The 20,144-nt window shown below is 47.2% G+C and overlaps 1 protein-coding gene across 3 annotated transcripts in view; it reads right to left on the minus strand.

Annotated features, from left to right (window-relative positions):
• The window catches only part of TNR (tenascin R), a 70,503-nt gene that overhangs the window by 26,363 nt on the left and 23,996 nt on the right, over nucleotides 1–20,144 (minus strand). For 2 of the 3 annotated variants that reach the window (XM_071751142.1, XM_071751143.1), the window contains exons 2-5: nucleotides 6,564–7,119; nucleotides 3,680–4,156; nucleotides 2,758–3,021; nucleotides 1,929–2,044 (exon numbers count right to left, since the gene is read on the minus strand). In XM_071751142.1, the coding sequence (XP_071607243.1) occupies nucleotides 1,929–2,044; nucleotides 2,758–3,021; nucleotides 3,680–4,156; nucleotides 6,564–7,059 (1,353 nt within the window). In that variant the 5' untranslated portion in view covers nucleotides 7,060–7,119. The remainder of the gene's footprint in view (nucleotides 1–1,928; nucleotides 2,045–2,757; nucleotides 3,022–3,679; nucleotides 4,157–6,563; nucleotides 7,120–20,144) is intronic. The other variant, XM_071751144.1, reaches the window with a different exon arrangement.

Raw genomic sequence — 20,144 nt, forward strand, 5'->3', positions numbered from 1 at the left:
CTCACCCCTCCTCCTGGCCTGGCTTCTGAAGGGGTGAGAGCATCACAGGGACCATAGGGTGGTCCAAAGGATGGCTTTGTGGGGACACTGAGGACCAGCTGGACATCCTCTCACCCTCTTTCCAGAAAGGCAAAGCAAGCTCTATTTTGCTCCAAGGGGTTATTTGTGATGCTGCTGTTTTATTTCTATTTTGTCTTGGGTTTTTTCTAGCTGTTGGGACTAGGTTTGGGGTTTACTTGGGGTGTGGTCATGGTTTAGCATTTGCACAAGCAAGTGTGTAGCTTCCAGGCAGTGAAGGAGACAGCACCCTCTGCCTTATTTTAGGAGAAAAGCTGATGATAAAGACTCAAAGAGAATCTGATTTTAGAATCTGACAGGCAGGAGCACAACTGTGTCTTCACGAAGTAGGACTGTGCACTTGATGGATGGGTATGAGAACTTCAAAGCCTGGTGAGCTCCATTTCTTCCCTGCCCCAAAATCCTGCATCCAGGAGCAGTCATCCTCTTTTCCTTTAAATCCCAAAATGTTTCTGTGTGGTTTTAAGTTTTAATCTTAAAAATGGAAAGGGAAAGGGATGTTATGGGATGGCTTGAGATGATGATCCCACTGGGAGATGAAATTGTGGATATGTCTTCCCTGGAAGTGTTCAAGGCCAGGTTGGATGGGGCTTGGAACAGCCTAGTCTAGTGGGACATGTCCTTGCTCATGAGAGGGGGTTGGAACTAGATGATCTTTAAGGTCCCTTACAATTCAAATCATCCTGTGATGCTCTGATTTGCTTCTCTCCCAGCAATTCCTTATCCTAAAATGGATATATCTCTGTTCATCTTCTTCTGGGGGATGCTGCTGTACTTAGTCCTGAGCATCAGTGAAATGTTCAAAAGATAGCTGGGTTTTTGCCCCTAGACCAAAGCTCTTCCCTGACTTTACCTTATTGTTCCACTTTTTATATCCTTTAATATCCTTTTATTACCCTAGATCTTACACCTGCAGTACCTGAGCTTCTATTTCCAACACAATTTGTGTGTTGATGTACCCAAAATTACACCCAGATCCTTCCAGCCTTTTTGGAAATGAGGGAATGAGTTACTTAAATCAATAAGGCCCTTGCTTCATGCTGTATAATGATGTTTTTACAGTCAAGAGCATCTAAAAATTTGGGGCCAAGTTCCTCGGTTCTCTGCTGCCCAAAACTGCCTTCAGTTCCAGTGAAGGATTTATATGAGCAAAACCAGCATGACTGAGGCCTTAATCAGCATTTCTTTTACTGCTGAGGCCTGAATGCTCTTGTAAAGAGGCTCCATATACAATTGAAGCTGTACTTATGGCTAAATGGGGTAGAAATTATGAATATAGATGAAATACTTTCTGTACAATTTTTTTCTTGCTGCATGCAGGAAATACGTGATATTTAGGGCAACATTTTCATCCTTTCATCTTTCTGGCACAGATTCTACCTGTTCATCACTGTGACTAAAAATCTGTGGCAGGAATTAGCTGTGTGTGTGACTCAGGTGTGATGAAGGTTGTTGTCTGAGAGCCAGGGGATACTCAGCTGGCTCCAGGGTGCTTTGGGTGCAGAGGGAAGGAGCAAGGAAGAGGAGAAGAAAGGGTCACAGCAAAGAAGATAGAAGGGAAAAAGAGGGGGGTGACAGCAGGAGGCAGCAAGGTTAGAAGATTTATTTATTTATATGCTCATGTCTTGATTTTATTGCGAAATTTCTTAGAGGACATGTGTATCAAGACATCAAAAAAGAATGGGGAAATTTGCCAAGCTGGCAAATTGAGGTTGAGATGGTTGTCTGGCATCAAGGACAAAAACTGCAAACTGGGCTTGGTTTTTTTTTTGGGTAGTTAGAAGCTAATTTGGAACCTTCTTGCTCAGTGTTTTTAGGGTGTACCTGTGATGTCTTGCATGTGGCTGTACCTTAGGGATGAAGCTGATCTCCCAGCCATCAAAGGGGAAAGAGAAGGGCTCCCATTCCACTTCCACTGTTGTCTCTGTGATGGTCTTGAACTTCAGCCCTTGTGGCATGGCAAGGTCTGGAAGAGAGATACAGGGGTGTTGGAGAGAGAAGAAAGAAATGTCTGGGCTGCTGGATTCAGGAGCATTCCACTGCATTTTCATGCAAAACGAGTGAGTGAGGGGACTGCAAAAGAGGTGTCTGTGTAGTTCACACTTCCCCCTTTGCCCTCTGCATCTGTAGTTTCTGAGGACCCTTTCTGGAGTTTGTCATTATATCTTGATACTCCTGTTTTTCTCTGTGCATCTCTCAATGCACAGCAGTGCCCCCACTTGCTGTGCTATTGCCCACATTATGGGGTTTCATCATGGTTAACCCACTGGGGAATGAGAGTAGAACCTGTGACAAATCACAGCTCTGTTTTCTATGTATAGAAAAAGAGAAGTAAGTTACTAGGAGTGTGCTAAGTTAATGGTTGGGCTTGGTGATCTTAAAGGTCTTTCCCAACCAGAATGATTCTATGATTCTATGTTTCTATGATGATCTGGTGGCTTCAGTCAAACACTGAAAGTTTCTTTAATTTTCAGTCATTTGGATTTTCATGCAGGCTGAGTCTGGACACATTTCCCTGGTTTTTGTAACTCCATATGGATATAAACAGGAATAATAATGTCCTCTTTTTTTTCTTCTCTCTTGGAGGCTCAATTTTCTATTGCTAGCAAGTTTTTATGGAAAATGTGAGCCAGTCTGAGTTATTCAGGTACCAAGTGACAAGTGCAGTAGGATACTTGCTTGTTATCACTTTGGAGGTAACAGGGATGCTCAAGACGTCGCTGATGACTGCGTAGATGCTGATGTTATAGGCAACCCCTGGCTCCAGCTCCATGATGGTGATGCTGCTCCAGTCCCCGGGCACCCGCTGCTGGAGCTGTGTGCCCCCTGGCCCCACAGGCTGGTATGAGACAAGGTACTCAGTGGCTGTCCCAGGGCTGTCCCACGTCAGCTCGATGGAGTTGTCACTGATCCCCGTCACCCGCAGGTTTGCAGGAGGAGCCACTGTTGGGAAGGGAAGAGGTAAGAATCACAGAATCACAGAATGTTTAGGTTGGAAGAGACCCCCCAAGATCATCCAGTCCAACATTTGACTAACACCACAGTCAACTACTAAACCATGTCCTTAAGGACCAGGTCCAAATGCCTTTTAAATGCTTCCAGGTATGGTGTCTCCACCACTGTCCTGGGCAGACTATTCCATTGCCTGACAACCCTCTGGAGAGAGGGTAAGGAGAGAGTCAGGGTGTGTGTGGCTTATCCTCCCACCTGGCTGTGGGAAGGGGCACGGTGGATTACTGGTGGGACGTGGGAATGGGCTTTGGGCTGGGGGTGATGTATGACCTGCAGTTGTAGTAAATGCTATGGCAACTCTCAGGAGAGCCTGGCTGTCGCTGCTGCTGCCCCAGAGGTTTATCACCCATGCTGTGACAAACTTCACTGTCTTTTTGCTGATCTCCCAAACTTTTGCCTGTGGCACCTCGGAGGAGAGGGGACAACAGGGAAGCAGTCCGAGCACAAGCCTGAGTGAGTGCGGCGTTGACACGCGTGCCAGGCATCAGTCTCTCCCAGGCTTTGTGGTGCTCCTACAGGGCTCTGGGCACCTTGCAGCCCTTACTCATCCATTTAGGATCTGTTTTTCCCCATGCATGCCCCCCACTACCTGCCGAGCAGTCCTGCCCTTCGTAGCCTTCCTCGCAGACGCAGAGGCCGTCCCGGCAGACCCCGCGGCCGCTGCAGGCGTTGGGGCAGTGTAACCATCCACAGTCCTCCCCGGCGTAGCCCTCCTGGCAGATGCAGGTGCCATTGAGGCAGTGGCCTTTCCCCAAGCAATCATTAGGGCACCTCAGCTGGGAGCAATCCTCCCCAGCAAACCCCTCCTCGCAGATGCACTCCCCATCCACACAGAGTCCGCGGGAGCCACAGCCAGCAGGGCAGCGGAGCTGGGAGCAGTCGTCCCCCCCGTAGTCATTGTCACAGATGCACTGTCCCTCCAAGCAGACACCCCGGCTGGAGCAGCCCTGGGGGCAGCTGGGCTCGGAGCAGTTGCTGCCCTCCCAACCCTTGGTGCAGACACAGCTGCAGGATTCCAGGCTGAAGTTCCCGTGGCCGCTGCACTGCGGGGTGAAATCCAGCTGTCCTGCAAGGATGGGGGACCCAGGGTCAGAGCCTGATGGGAGGGTGGAAAAAGGGCAGTGCTGGCCCCCAGCTCATCCCATGGATGTGCTGTGAGACACATAGGCCATGGTTCTGCAGGGACCACCCATGGTATGGTGATATTTGGAGAGACTTCTTCACTGAAAGGGTCATCAAACACTGGGGCAGAACTGGTGATATTAGGAGAGACTTTGTCACTGAAAGGGTCATCAAACACTGAAATAGGCTGCCCAGGGAGGTGGTTGAGTCACCATCCCTGCAGGTGTTTAAAAGCCATGCAGATGTGGTGCTGAGAGACATGGTTTAGTACTGAACTGGCTAGGGTTAGATTAATGATTGGACTTGAGGATCTTAAAGGTCTTTTCCAGCTAAAATTATTCTACAATATATCATAGAATCATTCTATGCTATATGCTTGTGGTGGGTCTTGGATGGGTTCCCGGATTTGTCTGTCCCCTCAGCAGTGCTGACCTCCATAGCTACAGGTTCCATCAGCCTTATTGGAGTGCTCCCTTTTGTTTCCCTTTAGCTCAGCACTCAGCCACTGGGAACCTCCCTGCATGTGGAAAAAGCCTTCCCTGACCAAGTGCTCTGCACAGCCATGAATGAGCTTGTAAGCATGCTTGGGGAGAGCATCTTTCCTTGAGGAAATGCCTCAGGTGGAGGGCTAGGGATCCTGATTGCCTTTGCAGAGCAGTGAACTGGGAGCAGCTCTGGTAAAAATAAGTTAAATTACTCCAGTTTTAGCTCATCATGAATTTGCACTTGGAGTGAAGTCTCCTCCAAGCAACAAATGTTTCATGAAACCATCTGCATATGCTGCAAGTAACCCAAATAGGCCCATCAGAGTTTCAAATGAATTCCTTTAAAACAGGCTTTTCCCACTGCAATTCCCCCTTGCTTTGTGCATGATGCTGGGCACCTCTGGGTGTTTTCTGGTTTGTCTTTTTCTAACACCACTGACAGCTGTTGCATGGGGTGCATGGGGAGGGGGGGATGTAGGATGAGCCCATGGCTGGAAATACTCTGAAATACTCCAACCCACACCCCCCCAGCTCATCTTTCTGCTGGTTTCTCCCTCCCTGACCCATACTCCCAAGGTCTATCTCTGTTGACCTGAGTCATTTCATTTGAATACATCCTCAGCATCACGAAAAATCATAGCTGCAAAACCTAGAGAAAGGCAGCAGGCACTGTGGGAAAAAGGGTTGCTGGGTTGCTTTGAATTTTTCTTCCTCCTTATTGTTCTTGACCTGCAAACCAGATTTCTCCTTCCTTCAGGACAGCCCCTCTGACTGACCTCCCCAAAATGTAAGGTTAAACCATGGTTGTGCTGGCTCCTGGGCTATCAAAATGCAGCCTCTGGCTCAAAATTTTCCCAACCCATCTCATTCCACACAACTGGGTGTTTCTTCCCTGGCTCTGAGGAATAGACATGGTGAAGAGAGAAGCTGTCTTTGGTGGGGAAACCCTAAAAAGGGTTCTTGGAGATTCACAAACCATATGTGCTGTTATTCTGATGAATCATGGAATTGTTTTGGTTGAAAATGACCTTTAGCATCATCAACTCTAACCATTAACACAGCAGTGCCAAGGCCACCACCACACCTACATGGTTTTGAAATCTCTCCAGGGATAGTGATTTTAGCACTGCCCTGTTCCAGAGCCTGACAACCCTTTGGGTGAAGGAACATTTTCCTAATATCCAATCTGAACCTTCCCTGATACAACTTAAGGCCATTTCCTTGTGTTCCATCACTTCTTACTTGAGAGAAAAGACCACCCCTCTCTTACTCCAATCTCCTTTCAGGTAGTTGTAGAGCGTGAGAGGGTCTCCCCTTTGCCTCTTTTTGTCCTGGAGTTTCCTGCTGATAATTCTGTGCCTTTGTTATAGGTTTTGTTTACATCTTTCCTGGCAACAAAACTTACTCCTCGTATTTTTAATTTTTGTTTATTTTTTTTTATTTTTTTATTTTTTTTAACCTCAGCTTCTCCTGCACATCCACTCCTATGGAAAAGATTAAAGGGCTTATTGCTGGCACTCTTGGTGCTGCCTTCAGCCCAGGGACAGCTCAGGAGAACAGCAGGTACACCTCTCACAACCAGTGGGAGACCTCTAACAGCATCATTTGGGGTGTGGGGTTGGGAGATGACCCTATTCACTTCTCACCTGTGGTGATTTTATCTGTAACTGGGATTTAGCCCTGAGGCTCAAGAAACCAAATCCCTCCCTACCCTGGAGGACCTAAGCCAGGCTTTTCCCTAAAGCCCCATCCACACCATGGTTGAACATAGGTTCTCCTTTATCATTAATTTATTTGGTTTTATTCCTTCTGCCTTTTCCTTAAGCCCTCAGTCCCCAGGAAGAGCTAGCAGGATGGTATTACTACCTGTGGCTGCATTTTCTTGGCAGCAATTGGAGTTGCATTGGTCCCGGAGCAAGGAGACTTCCCTTTCCAGCATCTCAATCCTGCTGAGCAGCTCCTGCAGGGATGGCAGGGAAGTGGAGCACTTGCAGGCCTGCTTAGGGAGGTTTATCCTGTGGGTGAAGGTGACCTGGCTCTCCCCGTTGGAAGTTCGCTCCTCGTACTCCGCCAGCCGCTCTTCTTCTGGGCTCACCTCCTCGGATGAAGGCTTGAACATGGATGAGCAGCAGCTCTCCAAGGGGATGTTGATGTTGTAGATGTGGTGGAAGACCATGGGCTGCTCTTTGACAGGTGGGCTGCAGTTGGTGAGTCCCCCCTCCTCATCCACAGCCAGTCTCTTGCCCGGCTCTGTCGTCACCTCCAGACGGCACTCAAAAGGTTTGAGGACAGCACCCAGCAGGAGCAAATTGAAGCTGATGAGCACATTCCTCAGGACCATGTTTTCACTGTCAGTCCCCATTTTCTTAGGAGAGGGAAGAGCCTTCTAAGCTAGCCTTGGGCAGCCAAGCACAGGAAGGACCTGGGAACACACGTGAAAAAGAAGAAGGTGTTAGGCCTGAAGCTGTGCTCAACATAGAGAGGTAAGTCCTTCTGCACAGTCATCCACAGGGATGGGACTTGACCCACACACAGTCCTGATGCCTTTGCTGGACCCTAAATCAACCCTGATTGGAGCCCAGGGCTGGTGGGGAGACCCTACCATAGCTTTTGAACTGCAACAAAGGCAGATTCATGTAGCTTCTTTGTTTTTTTAGAGGATACAGTTCAAGTAGTACAACAAAGTCCTGAATACTTCTGTTTTCAGCAGAAATACCCTGATTGGGATCTGCTTTCAGTGCCATATCAGGGTGGCAGGAGGAGTCCAAAGGAACCAAAGCTGAGGGAGCTGGGGGTGTTCAGTCTGGAGAAGAGGAGGCTCAGGGGAGACCTCATCACACTCTACAACTCCCTGAAAGGAGGTTGGAGCCAGGGGGGGATCGGGCTCTGCTCTCAGGCAAATATCAGTCAGACAAGAGGCCATGGGCTTAAGCTCTGCCAGGGGAGGTTTGGGTTGGATGTTAGAAAGAAATTCTTTCCAGAGAGGGTGATCAGGCATTGGAATGGGCTGCCCAGGGACAGGGTGGATTCTCTGTCCCTGGAGGTTTTTAAGAGACTGATGTGGCACTGAGTGCCATGGGCTGGGAACCACGGGGGGAGTGGATCAAGGGTTGGACTTGATGATCTCAGAGGTCCCTTCCAACCCAGCTGATTCTGTGGTTAACACATGGGTGACAGTGACGCATCCAGGTGCTCTCCTTTGCTTTTCTGCAGTGCCCTAGGAGCTGCATGAAGGGTTTTTAAGTTTCTTTCAGTAGCTATAGGAATGGCAGCTTTGATGTTAAACCCACTTCAATTGCATTACATAGGCTCTGGCTTGGTCAGGTCTGAGCAGACAAATCTCTCTGGTTCAAGTGGCTTCTCCCTGTGCCTGCCCTCTGGATTGACCCTGCCTGGATTTGGAACAACACAACTTTTCCTTCTGGGATCTCTTGCAAGTCCCTGGGGGGTAATCCAGCCTTCCAGGACCACCTTTATCTCCAGCCTAAAATCACCAGTGCCAGCCCAGTCACACTGGGGATGGGTTCACCCCTATTACTCTTGTTGGGACTGACCAATACTTAATGCTGATGGGTTTGCCATGAGGAATCATTGCCTGGTCTGTCAGAGGATTGAGCTGATGGGCAGATGAGGCTGTGCCTGCCATGTCATTGCACCCAGATGGGGCTTGCCTTGTGTTTTCTCTGCAGGAGGGAGGTGATGCATGGCCCAAGTAGGATTGCTGGAGCATGGCTTCTCAGAGAGCATGGTGTGCCATGGTTAGAGCCTGGGCACTGCTTTAGTGTTGGGACACCCGGTTAAATAGCCTAGAATCATGGAATGGTTTGGGTTGGAAGGGGCCTTTAAAGACCATCTTTAAAGACCCCCTTGCCATGGGCAGAGACACTTTCATAAGACCAGGTTTCTCCAAGCCCCATCCAGCCTGGCCTTGAACACTTCCAAGAATTGGGGCATTCACAGCTTCTCTGGACAACCTGTGCCAGTGTCTCACCACTGACAATTGTTTATAATTAAGTATTTCCAGCTAATACCTTGAAATGAATTGGATTTCTTGCAGGATTTTACAGAGGGAATACAAATTGTCATGTTAACAGCTCCCTGCCTGAGTTGTGTTTGTAGGATGTGGACTGATGAAAACTGGAGATGTGCTTTCTGATTCTTTCTTTACCAGTGCAGAAGATGCAGCAGGTGCATTAAATCTGGTTGACAGGTTCTTTACAGCATGGCAAAAAGATGCAGAACACTGAGGACCTCCTTGCTGCATCACCAGAAGCTTTACGAAAGCTCCAAGAAGTTGTGGAGTTCAGGTATTATTCAAACCCAGAACATGGCTGGTTTTGGACATGGTGTCCAGCCTTAATTTATAATTAACTTTAATAACTTGGTATTTACAGCCACTAATAACTTTGTATGCAGACTCTTACGAGGGCTGAGCCATTCATACAGATTTGGAGAATATGAATAAGCATGTGGGACTATGTGGGATAAGAAGAACTTAAAAGCTTGAGGACTTAAAACTCCCAAGCACTGGGGTGCCCATTTTGGATGGGACCTGTTTTGGAGAGATGCAAGTTATCACATTTTCCAGGTACAACCTGTTCCTTCTTCAAGGACATTTCATGGCAAGAGGAGATGGATATCAACCAGGTCTGGCACAGATGCCTGTTGCAGTAGCTCTCATCCTGTAACTGGAAATAGGATGTGAGGAGTAGCAGGTTGAGTGTTTCCAGCTGGCTACTTTAAGCTGAATCTTCCATGCTGTGTTTCATGTAGACCCTGCAAGGTCTGGACTTGGGGTTTTAGAGCTGATCCACACTCAGGAATGCTGGGCAGAGTGAATTTGAGGTGTGGGAGATATCCTGATGGCTTTGGATGCATGCTTCCAACCTAGCCACGGGGGGTCTTCTCCAAGATGTGGGAATTGCCATGGTAGGGTGGGTGCAACACCCCAGCAGTTCAGTTTCTGGAGGGTGGGAGAAGACAGTGGTGTGATGCTTGGCTGTGATCCACAGCTGAGCTGTGCTCAGGGCTGCTTGCCGAATCCTGAGCAATTGTCCTGCCTTACTTCTAATGACTCTTGTTCTGGAGCTCCTCTCCAGCTCCCTGGGGAACCTCCATCCCCCTTCTCCTGTTGCTGAATGAAAATATTTGTTTACTGGTTCCTCTCTCACAATACTGTGCCACTTCAGAAAATACTACCCTTCCACTGCCTCACAGCACTCTCAGGGTTATTATCCCATATTACTGCAATCTCTGCTGCAGTTTTCTTCTCAACTCCTTGCTTAATGCCCGTTTCTTGTGAGCGGACACCTGGGACTCCTTTGATAGGCTCTCTCTTTTTTTTGGGGGGGGGGTTCTAGGAAAAGAAAAATGGAACTAACTCCCTGGTGGGATGATTTCCTTCTTCCCCTGAGACCTGGTGGTGGCTGTGGCCATGCTTGCAGAAGAAGAAATGGAGGACACTGGAGATGAGAATGGGAGGGAGTGAGAAGGGTGGAATTGATGCTCTAAAAGTGATTTGGGGCTGCACTCTTAGACCCCCCCCCCTTAATACTCCTCTGGCTTCTGGGCTTTCCCGTGACTCCTGGGTGGCCCCAGCTGGTTCCTTAGAGACTTCTGGTCCTTAGGTAATAGGGATGGTGTGATGGGGAGGCACAGGACTAATTAGTACCAGATGCCTTTGGTTGACTTGTTGACATTCCAGGCTAACTACCTGCTCCTTGGCCTCTCCCTGGACTCTTTGGTGCCTTCTCAGAGTGGAAGGAATTCTGGCTGTGAGCCAGGCTGGAGCTTCCAAGCAAGTCTTGCAGGATTAAAAGAGCAGCTCAGTTTAGACACGAGGAGATGAATCTCTCTCCCTCTCCACTCTTTGGATCCATCCTGTCTCAACAGAGAAGCCAAAATCCATTTAGGAGGGATGGAGGGAGGATTCCAGTTGGATGCAGGGATGAGGGAGCTGGAGATTGGTTGGTGAATAAAACAGGGGAAGAAGATGTACAGTGGAGATTGCTCTGTACTGATGGCCAGCAGGTTAGGTAGTTAACAACTCTGTAACCCCTAGACAGAAAGTAATTTGTTTGCTGGTAGAATCTGCCAGGCTCATTGATCTGAATCTCTCTGTCATTGTATTTGTCATGGTAGGTGCTGGTGGGATGCTGCCCAGCTCTCATTTCTGAGTAGCAAGTCATGGCATCCTCCTCCAGCCCCACTCAAAACAGTGGCCTTGGGCAGGGATGCTAAGGGAGATTATTATTCTTATTAATTACTATTACTATAAACAGGATCCTGGAATGAAAAGAAGTATTCCTGCCTTGACTGGGATATGGGCTGGGCTTAATGCCACCTCTTTGCTGGGAAACAGTGAAACATCAGCCTGTCCCTGACTCAAACCAGGCTGAATCAACGGGGTACTACAGAGCAGGGGGCTGCCCCTTGGTGTTTTCCAGCCCACAGCAGACCATTTGAGCCATAAATCCTTCTTCATTCTGGAGCTCAGAAGCCCTGCCAAATCTGTGGATGTGTTCCTAGGGTTTGGCATCTCCCTTTCCCTGCTCTGTCTCCTGCTCCTCCTGCCCATGATTTGCTTTTTCTGAAGGATCTCACCCCTCTGAGCTCAGGCAGAATGGGTTAACACAGGGATTTGCTTGGCAGCATTATCTGCATTGTCTGACACCTCCAGGCTTGTTGACTGGGGATGAGAAGCTGCATTAACATTTCTTGGTTCCTCATCCTCCTTCTTTCCCAGAGCTTCCCAGCCCAGTTAACACTGGCTACAAGCAGAACCAGTAGAAATCATTGTCTGAGTGAACAGTTTCAGGACTAAGTTTTCTTTTTTCTTCTCCTTGTACAAGGAAAAATAAGCAAATTTCTGTGGCTGTTTCATACATCAGATTAGCTGTCTTAGGGAAAATTTATCTAGTAGTTTGTTTTTTTTTTCCTTTCTTTCTCCTTTGCTGCCACCAGCTTCAGATAAAAAGTTAGATATTGGTATGAAATTCTTCACTATGAAGGTGATGAGACAGGGTGCCCAGGGAGGTTTTGGCTGCCTCATTTCTGGAAGTGTTCAGGCCTTGGAGCAACCTGATCTGGTTGAAGGTGTCTGTGCCCATGCAGGGTGGGTGGAACTGGACACGATTTAAGTTATCCAACTCAAACCAGTCTGTTAATCTTTGAAAACTCCAAGCTTGTTGTTGTTCCTCCTGGCTTAGGTCCTGCCTGTCCCCAGGGCTTGCCTTGAAAAACCTCCTGGCTGGGGCAGCAAAGGCAGCTTTGTGCCTGGGGTTTTCCTGACATCCAGCAGTGATGTCTTCTCCTTCATTTTCCACCAGGCTGGGGCAATGCTTTTCCATCTGCTCCCACTTGGGACTGGACAGTTTATCTCCAGCTGCCTCTGGCATGACAAAAGCTGCTGTGTTATTTTACCTGAGCTGGTTTCCTTTGCTATGCTTTGTTGTTTCTTGGGCTTTTTTTGTTTTTTTGTTTTTGTTTTTGTTTTTTTTTAATATTTTTTATTTTTTTTTATTTCCCCCCACTACAGTCCCCCAGGAACATGAGTATTTGAATTAAAGTTCAAATTAAAGAGTTATTAAAGTTAATTATGAAGTTTGGCAGGCACTGAGCTCTTGGGTCCAAAGTGTTTTGACCTTGGGGAGCTGTGAAAGAATCAATCTGCTGCAATATCTGTGTGGTGCTCAGTAAAAAAACCCACAATAAAAAGCTGAGAAAAATACTGGAGTTCTTTTGCTGAACATGTACCATAGCAAAATGCTCTCTTTTCCTTCCAAACAGCCTTGCTCCATCCAGACCTTGTGACTTGTGGGCCAGCAAAAGAAGAAATAGAAAAACCCAATTAAATCCACAGTGCAACCACCCTAATTACATCCTTTTTTTTGGCTATTTTTACACTTTGCTGATGGGCTGTGTTTCTGTGAGTGAGCACTGCTGGGAATGCAGAAAGGAACCTGCTTGTGGTGATGCTTGGTGTATGTGGGATGAGGACATCCTTAAGAGTGTGGCAGGGATTTTTGGGGGGCAGCATCACCCTGAAATGCAGTGCTGGGTCCCCCAGCAGCACCTGCACCCTCTTTTTAAGTGTTGTAGCAAATTCAAATTGTGCCCTGAGGGCTGCTGCTATGGGAGGGGGGTCATTGGGATGTCACTTTGCATGACAGGGGTGATGCCAGCAGTTCATATTTGGATAACTTAATATTTGAATGCTCCAACAAAATTTTTAAATTTTTGTTCCAATTTCATGGAATTGCTTTCATTTAAAAAAACCAAAACTCCAATGTTGCCTGGAAAAATGCTTAAAAAATTCAAACGTTTCTTTCTCCAGACAGATATTGTGTATTTAAATGTTTTCTGGATTGTTTTGGATTTTTTATTGCTAAATCTGCTTTGTTCTGGTTGAGAAACTCTTAAATCTACCCAAAGCACATAGATGTATATGTGCATATATTCATATTTATGTGCATTTATTGCATTCTCATTTCCAGATAAAACCACAAGCCTTGCTTTTTGGTATAGACAGCAAACTGGAGAAATCAGATTTATCTGCAGTTTGGGACCAGGACATATCCTTAATGCTTACCAACAAACCATCAAGAGAGAGAGCTGGCTGCATGGTGCCTTACAGCAGGAGCAGGCAAGTATTAGCTGATGGCCAGTGGTCCCCAAGTGTGTCAGGACTGGCTGATTGGAGCTGTGATGTGTTCCTGGCCAGAGCTCAGCTGGCAGGAGCTGGGCTGCTGTGGTGGATTTGCTCCTGGTTGTTGCTAATGATGCAGGTGAGCTTGGTGCACGGTGGAACGTGAAGCAGGCAGGAAGCCTCTGAGTATATTATTTGGGTTTTTATGTCAAAAAGTGTGTTGGAGCTTTCCCATAAGCCAAAAAAAAAAAAACCAAAAAGCCCTCCATTGGGATGGTTTTCAAAGCTCCCAAATGCACCCTGGAGATCCCAAGTGCTCAGTGCAGATGATGCCTGCACCATGCAAGCTTGCTGGGCTCCTACAGAGGGAACAGCCTTAAGTTGCTCCAGAGGTTTAGGTTTGATAGTAGGAACAATTTTCATTACCCTTCATTACCTTACCCTATCAGACCCTGGGACAGGCTGCCTAGGGCAGAAGTGGAGTCATTGTCCCTGGAAGAATTTAAAAGCTGTGTAGATGTGGTGCTGAGGACATGGTTTAGTGGTGGCCTTGGCAGTGCTGGGTTAACAGTTGGACTTGGTGATCTTAAAGGTCTTTTCCAACCAAAATGTTTCTATGATTCTATGAAATTCAGCTCCATGGTGTCCAGGGTTGGCTTCCCAGACATATACTTTTCACTCTAAAGTGACTAAAAGCTCTGAAGATTTCTTATTTATTCTTATTATTTATTTCTTCTTTTTTAGATTTCTTATGAGAGGCTGCAGCATTTGTTGGTTTAGAGCAACTCATTTAGAGCAGCCATATATCAGTGTTGGGATTGGACTGGATTGGATTGGATTGGAGTTGCTGCTGTGTGCTGCATTCTTCCAAACGTGGCAGGTGAGGATGTGTGCATGGAAGGTGCACACCTCATTTTTGCTTTGCTTCATTATGTGGTGAGAAACTCTTGTGATTTGCCCATCTCACCAGAAAGCACTTGAAAGTCACCGGCCTCTAAGTAAAAATTCATGGAAATAATTGGGCCAGCTCCTCAGCAGCCTGGAACTGCAAAAAAAAAAAAAAAAAGGATGTCTCAAGGCTGATTTGCAGCAGGAGGACCCTCCTGAGCAGATACAGAGATGCAGCATGTCTGGTTCCATCCCACGGATTCTAAGGAACCTAAGAATGTGCAATTTGTCTGTCTAAGAAGTTTTCAGTTTCTTTAGTTCCCTGGGCTTCATGCCAGAGTGAAGATCCTTGCTCTGTGCCCAGCCAACACAGTCCTCTACATGATCAGCTCCTCCTGCCCCCTCTGCCTAATGGCAATGCCTGTCTCCCCTCCAAATTAAAGGAATTAAAGGAAATCGGAATTAAAGGAAATGGAAAGCTTAGAGGAGTGAAGCAGCATATCCCCCATAACACTGGGGCCAGACCCTGCAGGCTCATGAGGCTGGAGCTGAGGACCAACATCAATACCAGAGCAACCCAACTAAGACATTTCATGCCACCACCAAGCAGCCCTCAGAGAGGGACCATTTTTTGCCCAACTAATGATGTATTTACGGATGGAAAGCTTTGATGCTCTCATCAGTGTTCTCCAACTATATGTGGAGGAAGAAATCTATAGTTCCCTCAGCTGACCACAAATTCTGCTGGCTTAATGATTCATGCACGCCTCTGTGATTGCAGCCTACAGTATATCTTGCTTTTATTTCATATTCTTTTATTGAATTGCTGTGGCATATATCAATACCCCTATAGGCTCCCACAGGAAAACAAGCAGCAGCTTAGCACAAGGTTTTTTCGGGGGATCTTCCTTAATTTTCCCACTAAATTTCCCATCTGAATCCAGCACATCTGACTTCACATTCAGCTGCTGCCTCCTGCCAGCTCCACTGCCAAGTCTCATTTTTGCATGGGTGCCAGCTCTAATCCAAGCCCATCCAAGCATTTTCCTGAGCAAATTGTGGTGTCGACTGTCTTTATTTCCAACTATCTCCAGGCAGCAGCAGGTACATTATCAGCTCTCCCTTCACAACAGCTCAGTTCAACCACCCACCACGAAAGCTCTTGCTCAGTGCAAAATTCACTTCTGTGACTGCCTTGCAAAGGTAGGCACCTAACTTTATAACCAAAGCCAAGATGGGTACCTAATTTCTTCATGAAAGTTGTTAGCAGTGGGCTCAGGTAGTGACCTCCTTGCTGTGACTGGCTCGTAGAGGGATAAAGATACTTGGCCACTGCCAACTGGCTGCCAAACTCTTCAACATCACCCACTACCTGGTGGCTCAGCTGGTCCTAGAACCCAGTGAGTGATGCAGGGATGTGCAAAGTCCCCAGTGAACCATGCCAAGTGCTCTCTTCCAGCCTCTGTCAGCAATATAAAGACCAAAGGTGTCCTGTGTCCTACAGGACCTGCTCCCTTCTGGGTCCAGGTGGGACACTCTGGTGCTTGAACTCCCCGCTCCTCATAGAAGTCTCTGGCTGCTAAAACTGAGCTCCTCTACACCTTGCTATGAGGCTGGACCTGGGATATGAGTTGTGGCAGGCATTTGGCAGCCTGGCCCTTTGAAAGCTACAACTTGATGCCTGCTGGAGATGGCCTTGGCTGCCCTGCTGCTGTCCTGTGGGATTCCCTGCCTGTGAAAGGGCATCCCATCCACCTCTTTGCACCATAAATTTATTCATGCTCAGCTGTGAAATAATTCCCCACTCCATGGCCTGGATGTTGCAGAAGGTTTCATAGAGTCTTAGAATAGTTTGGGTCAGAAGGGACCTTAAAGATCACCCAGTTCCAACCCCCCCTGCATGGGCAGGGACACCTCCCACCAGAACAAGTTGCTCCAAGCCCCACCCAACCTGGCCTTGAGCATTTCCAGGGATGAGGCATCCACAACATCCCTGGGCAACCTCTTCCACCCCCATACTAAATAATTTCTTCCTAATGTCTAACTTAAATCTCCCCTCTTCCAGCTTAAAAACATTACCTAGTGTCCTATCACTCCACACCATTGTCAAAAGTCCCTCCCAGCTTTCCTGTAGCCCCTTCAGGTGCTGAAAGGCCACTATAAGGTCTCCTCAGGTCCTTCCCAAACAGAACAACACCAGCTGTCTCATCCTGTCCTCACAGAAGAGGTGCTACAGCCCTCTGAGCATCTTTGTCACCATCTCTGGACTCGCTCTAGCAGCTCCACATTCTGCCTGTGCAGGGAGGCTCCAAAACATAGACTGACAGAGGTGAGCAGCTCCAGTACAGGCATGGCTGCATTGGAGAAGGAAACTGGCTTCCAAGAAAATGGAAAAGTTTCCTAGGAAATGAGCTTCCTAGAGCTGGCCACAAGCCCGGACTACACTGAGGAGGTGTGGGAGGAGTCAGTGCTAAGGGCAGGGAATTAAACTTCCTGTTTAATTAACTTAGGGGAAGGATGTTGATGGTTGGATAAAGTCATCTTAGAAGTCTTTTCCAACCATGAAAATTCTCTGCTTCTGTTTATATTATTGCTGTGCTGCATTTCCAGGCATTAAATTCCTTTTCCCCAGGAGAGCTGGGGATGGCTCCTGCTGTTCTCCCCTGCTCATGTTTGACTAGAAGAAAGATCCTGAGCACATTGTTCCTGCTCCATGCCTGGGGAGGTAGAGCCTATATTTCTAAAGAAAACTTTTGGGATGGGGCCAGACCTTTCTGAGGTGCTGCCTTTCTGTGCTAAAGCTCCATGCTGAGCATTCTGAGCCCTGTGATGGCCCCACCATCCCCCTGAGCTCTGCTGGAGATGCTCAGAAGCTGTAAAGGAGGAATTAACTGTAATTATGGAGCATTGCAGGTCATAAACACCTTCTAAATCCTCTTTAATTACATGGTAGTATTTAATTACATGGCAACTGGAATGTAAGCACAAAAATAAATATGTTTTCAGTTTTATCTTCAGTGGGGGCACTGGTAATTAATTTTGGAGGGTAATGTAAGACCCAGCTGAGTGCAGGCATGGTGTGGACCCCTCTCACACAGTGCTGCAAAGGTGCTTCCAACCTGGATGGTCAAACCTCTCTTCTCTCTCTCCAACAGCTACCACTTTGCCATCCTTTTGCACCATCCCCTCAGCAGCATCTCTCTGGCCATCCATGCATAATCAGAGACTTGTGGACATCAGAATAAGGCAGGACCCAGTGGTGTTCCTCCAGCATGGAGAAAACCAAGCATGAGAGATTCCACAGGTAATTCACCCAGTTTACCCGTGGGCTGCATACCTGTAGCCCATGAACAGTGGGATTAGGATCACTCTTGGTTATGGACATAACAGGTTTTTTTCTCCCTGTTTCGCCCTGTTTTCTCCCAGTACACAGCTTGGGTGGCAGCAGCAAGTCCTTGTGCTTGTGAAGCTGATGCTTGGATGTCGTGTTGCATTAGAATCTACAAGTCAAGCCAGGCCTCCTCTGGGGCTTAACCAAAGCAGATGCAAATGGCCCGTTTTAGGAGGCTTCATCACTCCTTACTCCCAACACTGATCGAGCACATGGCTGGATGGAGAGGAAGGAGCATGCAGTGGGAGGTGCAAAGTCATGTTGAAAAAACTGGACCTCCATTGCCCCATGTAGTTATTTCTTGCCACCAGTGTGACCATGAAACTGGTAACAGCACTGCAGACCCAGAAAGGAAAAACCCTGCTATTATCACAGCCTTTTGAAAAAACATAATTAGGGAATTGTAACTTTGTCCCCTGGGAACCCTGATGGGAGACACACAGGAATTCAGTTTGCTAACAGTAAGAGTGAAGCCACCTGCTGAAGTCAAATTAGCACTTTTTTTAGCTTGATTTGTGGTTTACTTAGTCATATACATCCCGACCTGAAGTCAAGAAATACTCCTCTGGTGCAATTTTGCATTCATTTTCACCCACATGTATATTTTTACAGCATGAAGGTAAAGCAGCATTATTGTGATCGTGAGGCTGGGCACTCTATGGCTTTCTCCTACCTACTTTATAATGCTCCTACAGGAAAATTCTTATTTTTCTCTTTTTAGAAAAAATATATAGCTCAAAGTAAGCTTCATGATACAGCTGATTTACACATATATGCAACCTGGCAGGTAGCAGCAGGGATCACTCTGTGAAGTCCCAATGAGTGACATTTTTTACTCGCCTCCCTCTTATAATTTCCCTTTGCAATATTCAGAGCAGCAGCAAAGACTTTTGGCCAGATAAAAGCTGCTAGGGTGGAACTAGAGGGTGGTTTTCCTTGGGCAAAGGTTGCCCCAGGTCCATTTTGGGGATCTGCAGGGGCTCCTTGGGAGGGGACATTACAGCCTTGAACCAGTGATTGCAGGGAACCTGCAAATGTTTTCAATCATCTTCCATTAGCAAGACAGGCAAAGGGAACGTGAGCAAGCAGAGAAATGAATGGTAGACCTGCTGCAGAGACTTCATTTGATAAATAATGTAGATCAAGTCTGCAGTAATAACTTTTTTCCTGACCCAGGGAGCTGGGCTGGGTTTGTCACATCCTGGATGCTTGACAGCCCTTTGAGTGAAGAAATTGTTTCTAATATCCAATCTAAACCTCCCCTGGCACAGCCTGAGGCCATTTCCTCTGCTGTTATTGTTTGTAACTTGGTAGAAGAGATTCCCACCCCCTTCTTTCCAACCTCCTTTGAGGTGGATAGAGTGAGAAGGTCTCCCCTCATCCTCCTTTTCTCCAGCCTAAACACCCCCAGTTCCCTCAGCTGCGCCATATAGGACTTGGTGTTTTAGGGGCTTATTTTTTGGCTCCTGAAGAAGGGTGAGGGGAGACTGGGGAAGGCAGAGGAGCACCATGACCACCCTCTGAGCATGGGAGGCCATAGTGGCTCCAACTATCCAAGTCTCTAAGAGCCTTCCCAGACCCAAGTAACCAGAGTGGCTCAGAGGGGTAGGACAGAACTGTTCTGGTATTTTAGGATGGGTCTTCTCTACAATCAGTCATGCTGAGATGTGCAGTCAAAATCTCAGGTTCCCTGTGGTCATCCTGTCCTGCTGGGACAGCTGCCATGGACATGTCTGAGGCAGAGGAGCCAGCTGGGTGCCTGCACAGAGCCCCCACCCCCTGCCACTGGAGGGATGTAAAATGTCTTTAATCAAGGCATGCCAGAGATAATGTTCTTTAATCATTTTTATGTCAGGCTTTGAATATTTCTACTGGAGCCATTTGGTTAAAAATAGATTTACTTCTGCTGGGCTTTGGAGGAAGAACCTTGGCTACCACATTAATGAAGGTGGATGAGAAAAACCTCATTTTTTGTCCTTGTTTTACATCCCTGTGTAAGACCTGGGAAGAGCATCTGTGCTTTTATTGTAAGAAAACCAAGATTGCGGGGAAGGGAAAATAGCTGTAGTCACCAGCAGCTTTCACCAGCTGAAGATCTGAGTCAGGTTGGGGTTTTATTGCCCTATAGTAGATAAGTAGCTCATTAAGGAGGGGATATAAATGCATCACATAATTTCACTGAGCCTGGAGCCAGTGCAGGGTGTGGGAGCTTGGAAGCAAGCCTGCTACTTTGGGATGTTTTTGAAGCTGGAGCTTGGTTTTGCTGCTCATTTTAGTTCTCCCATTAGTATTGTAAGGCTTGGGATTTGGGAGTTCACAAGTGAGCAGTTAAATTAAATGTTAAGACCTTTTTTTTTGTGTGTGCTGGAGAACTGCATGGAGATGTAAGACTCAGGGTGAAGCAGAGTTGTGATCGACAGTGATGCGATGTAACATTTTTTTAGGAACTGGTCAAAATTCATCTTCAGGTTGACTCCTGTGGTCCCCAGTGTATCATAAAGGCTGCTTCAGAACCTCCTCA

This window comes from Heliangelus exortis, chromosome 8 (genome assembly GCF_036169615.1).
Source record: "Heliangelus exortis chromosome 8, bHelExo1.hap1, whole genome shotgun sequence".
NCBI lineage: Eukaryota > Metazoa > Chordata > Aves > Apodiformes > Trochilidae > Heliangelus > Heliangelus exortis.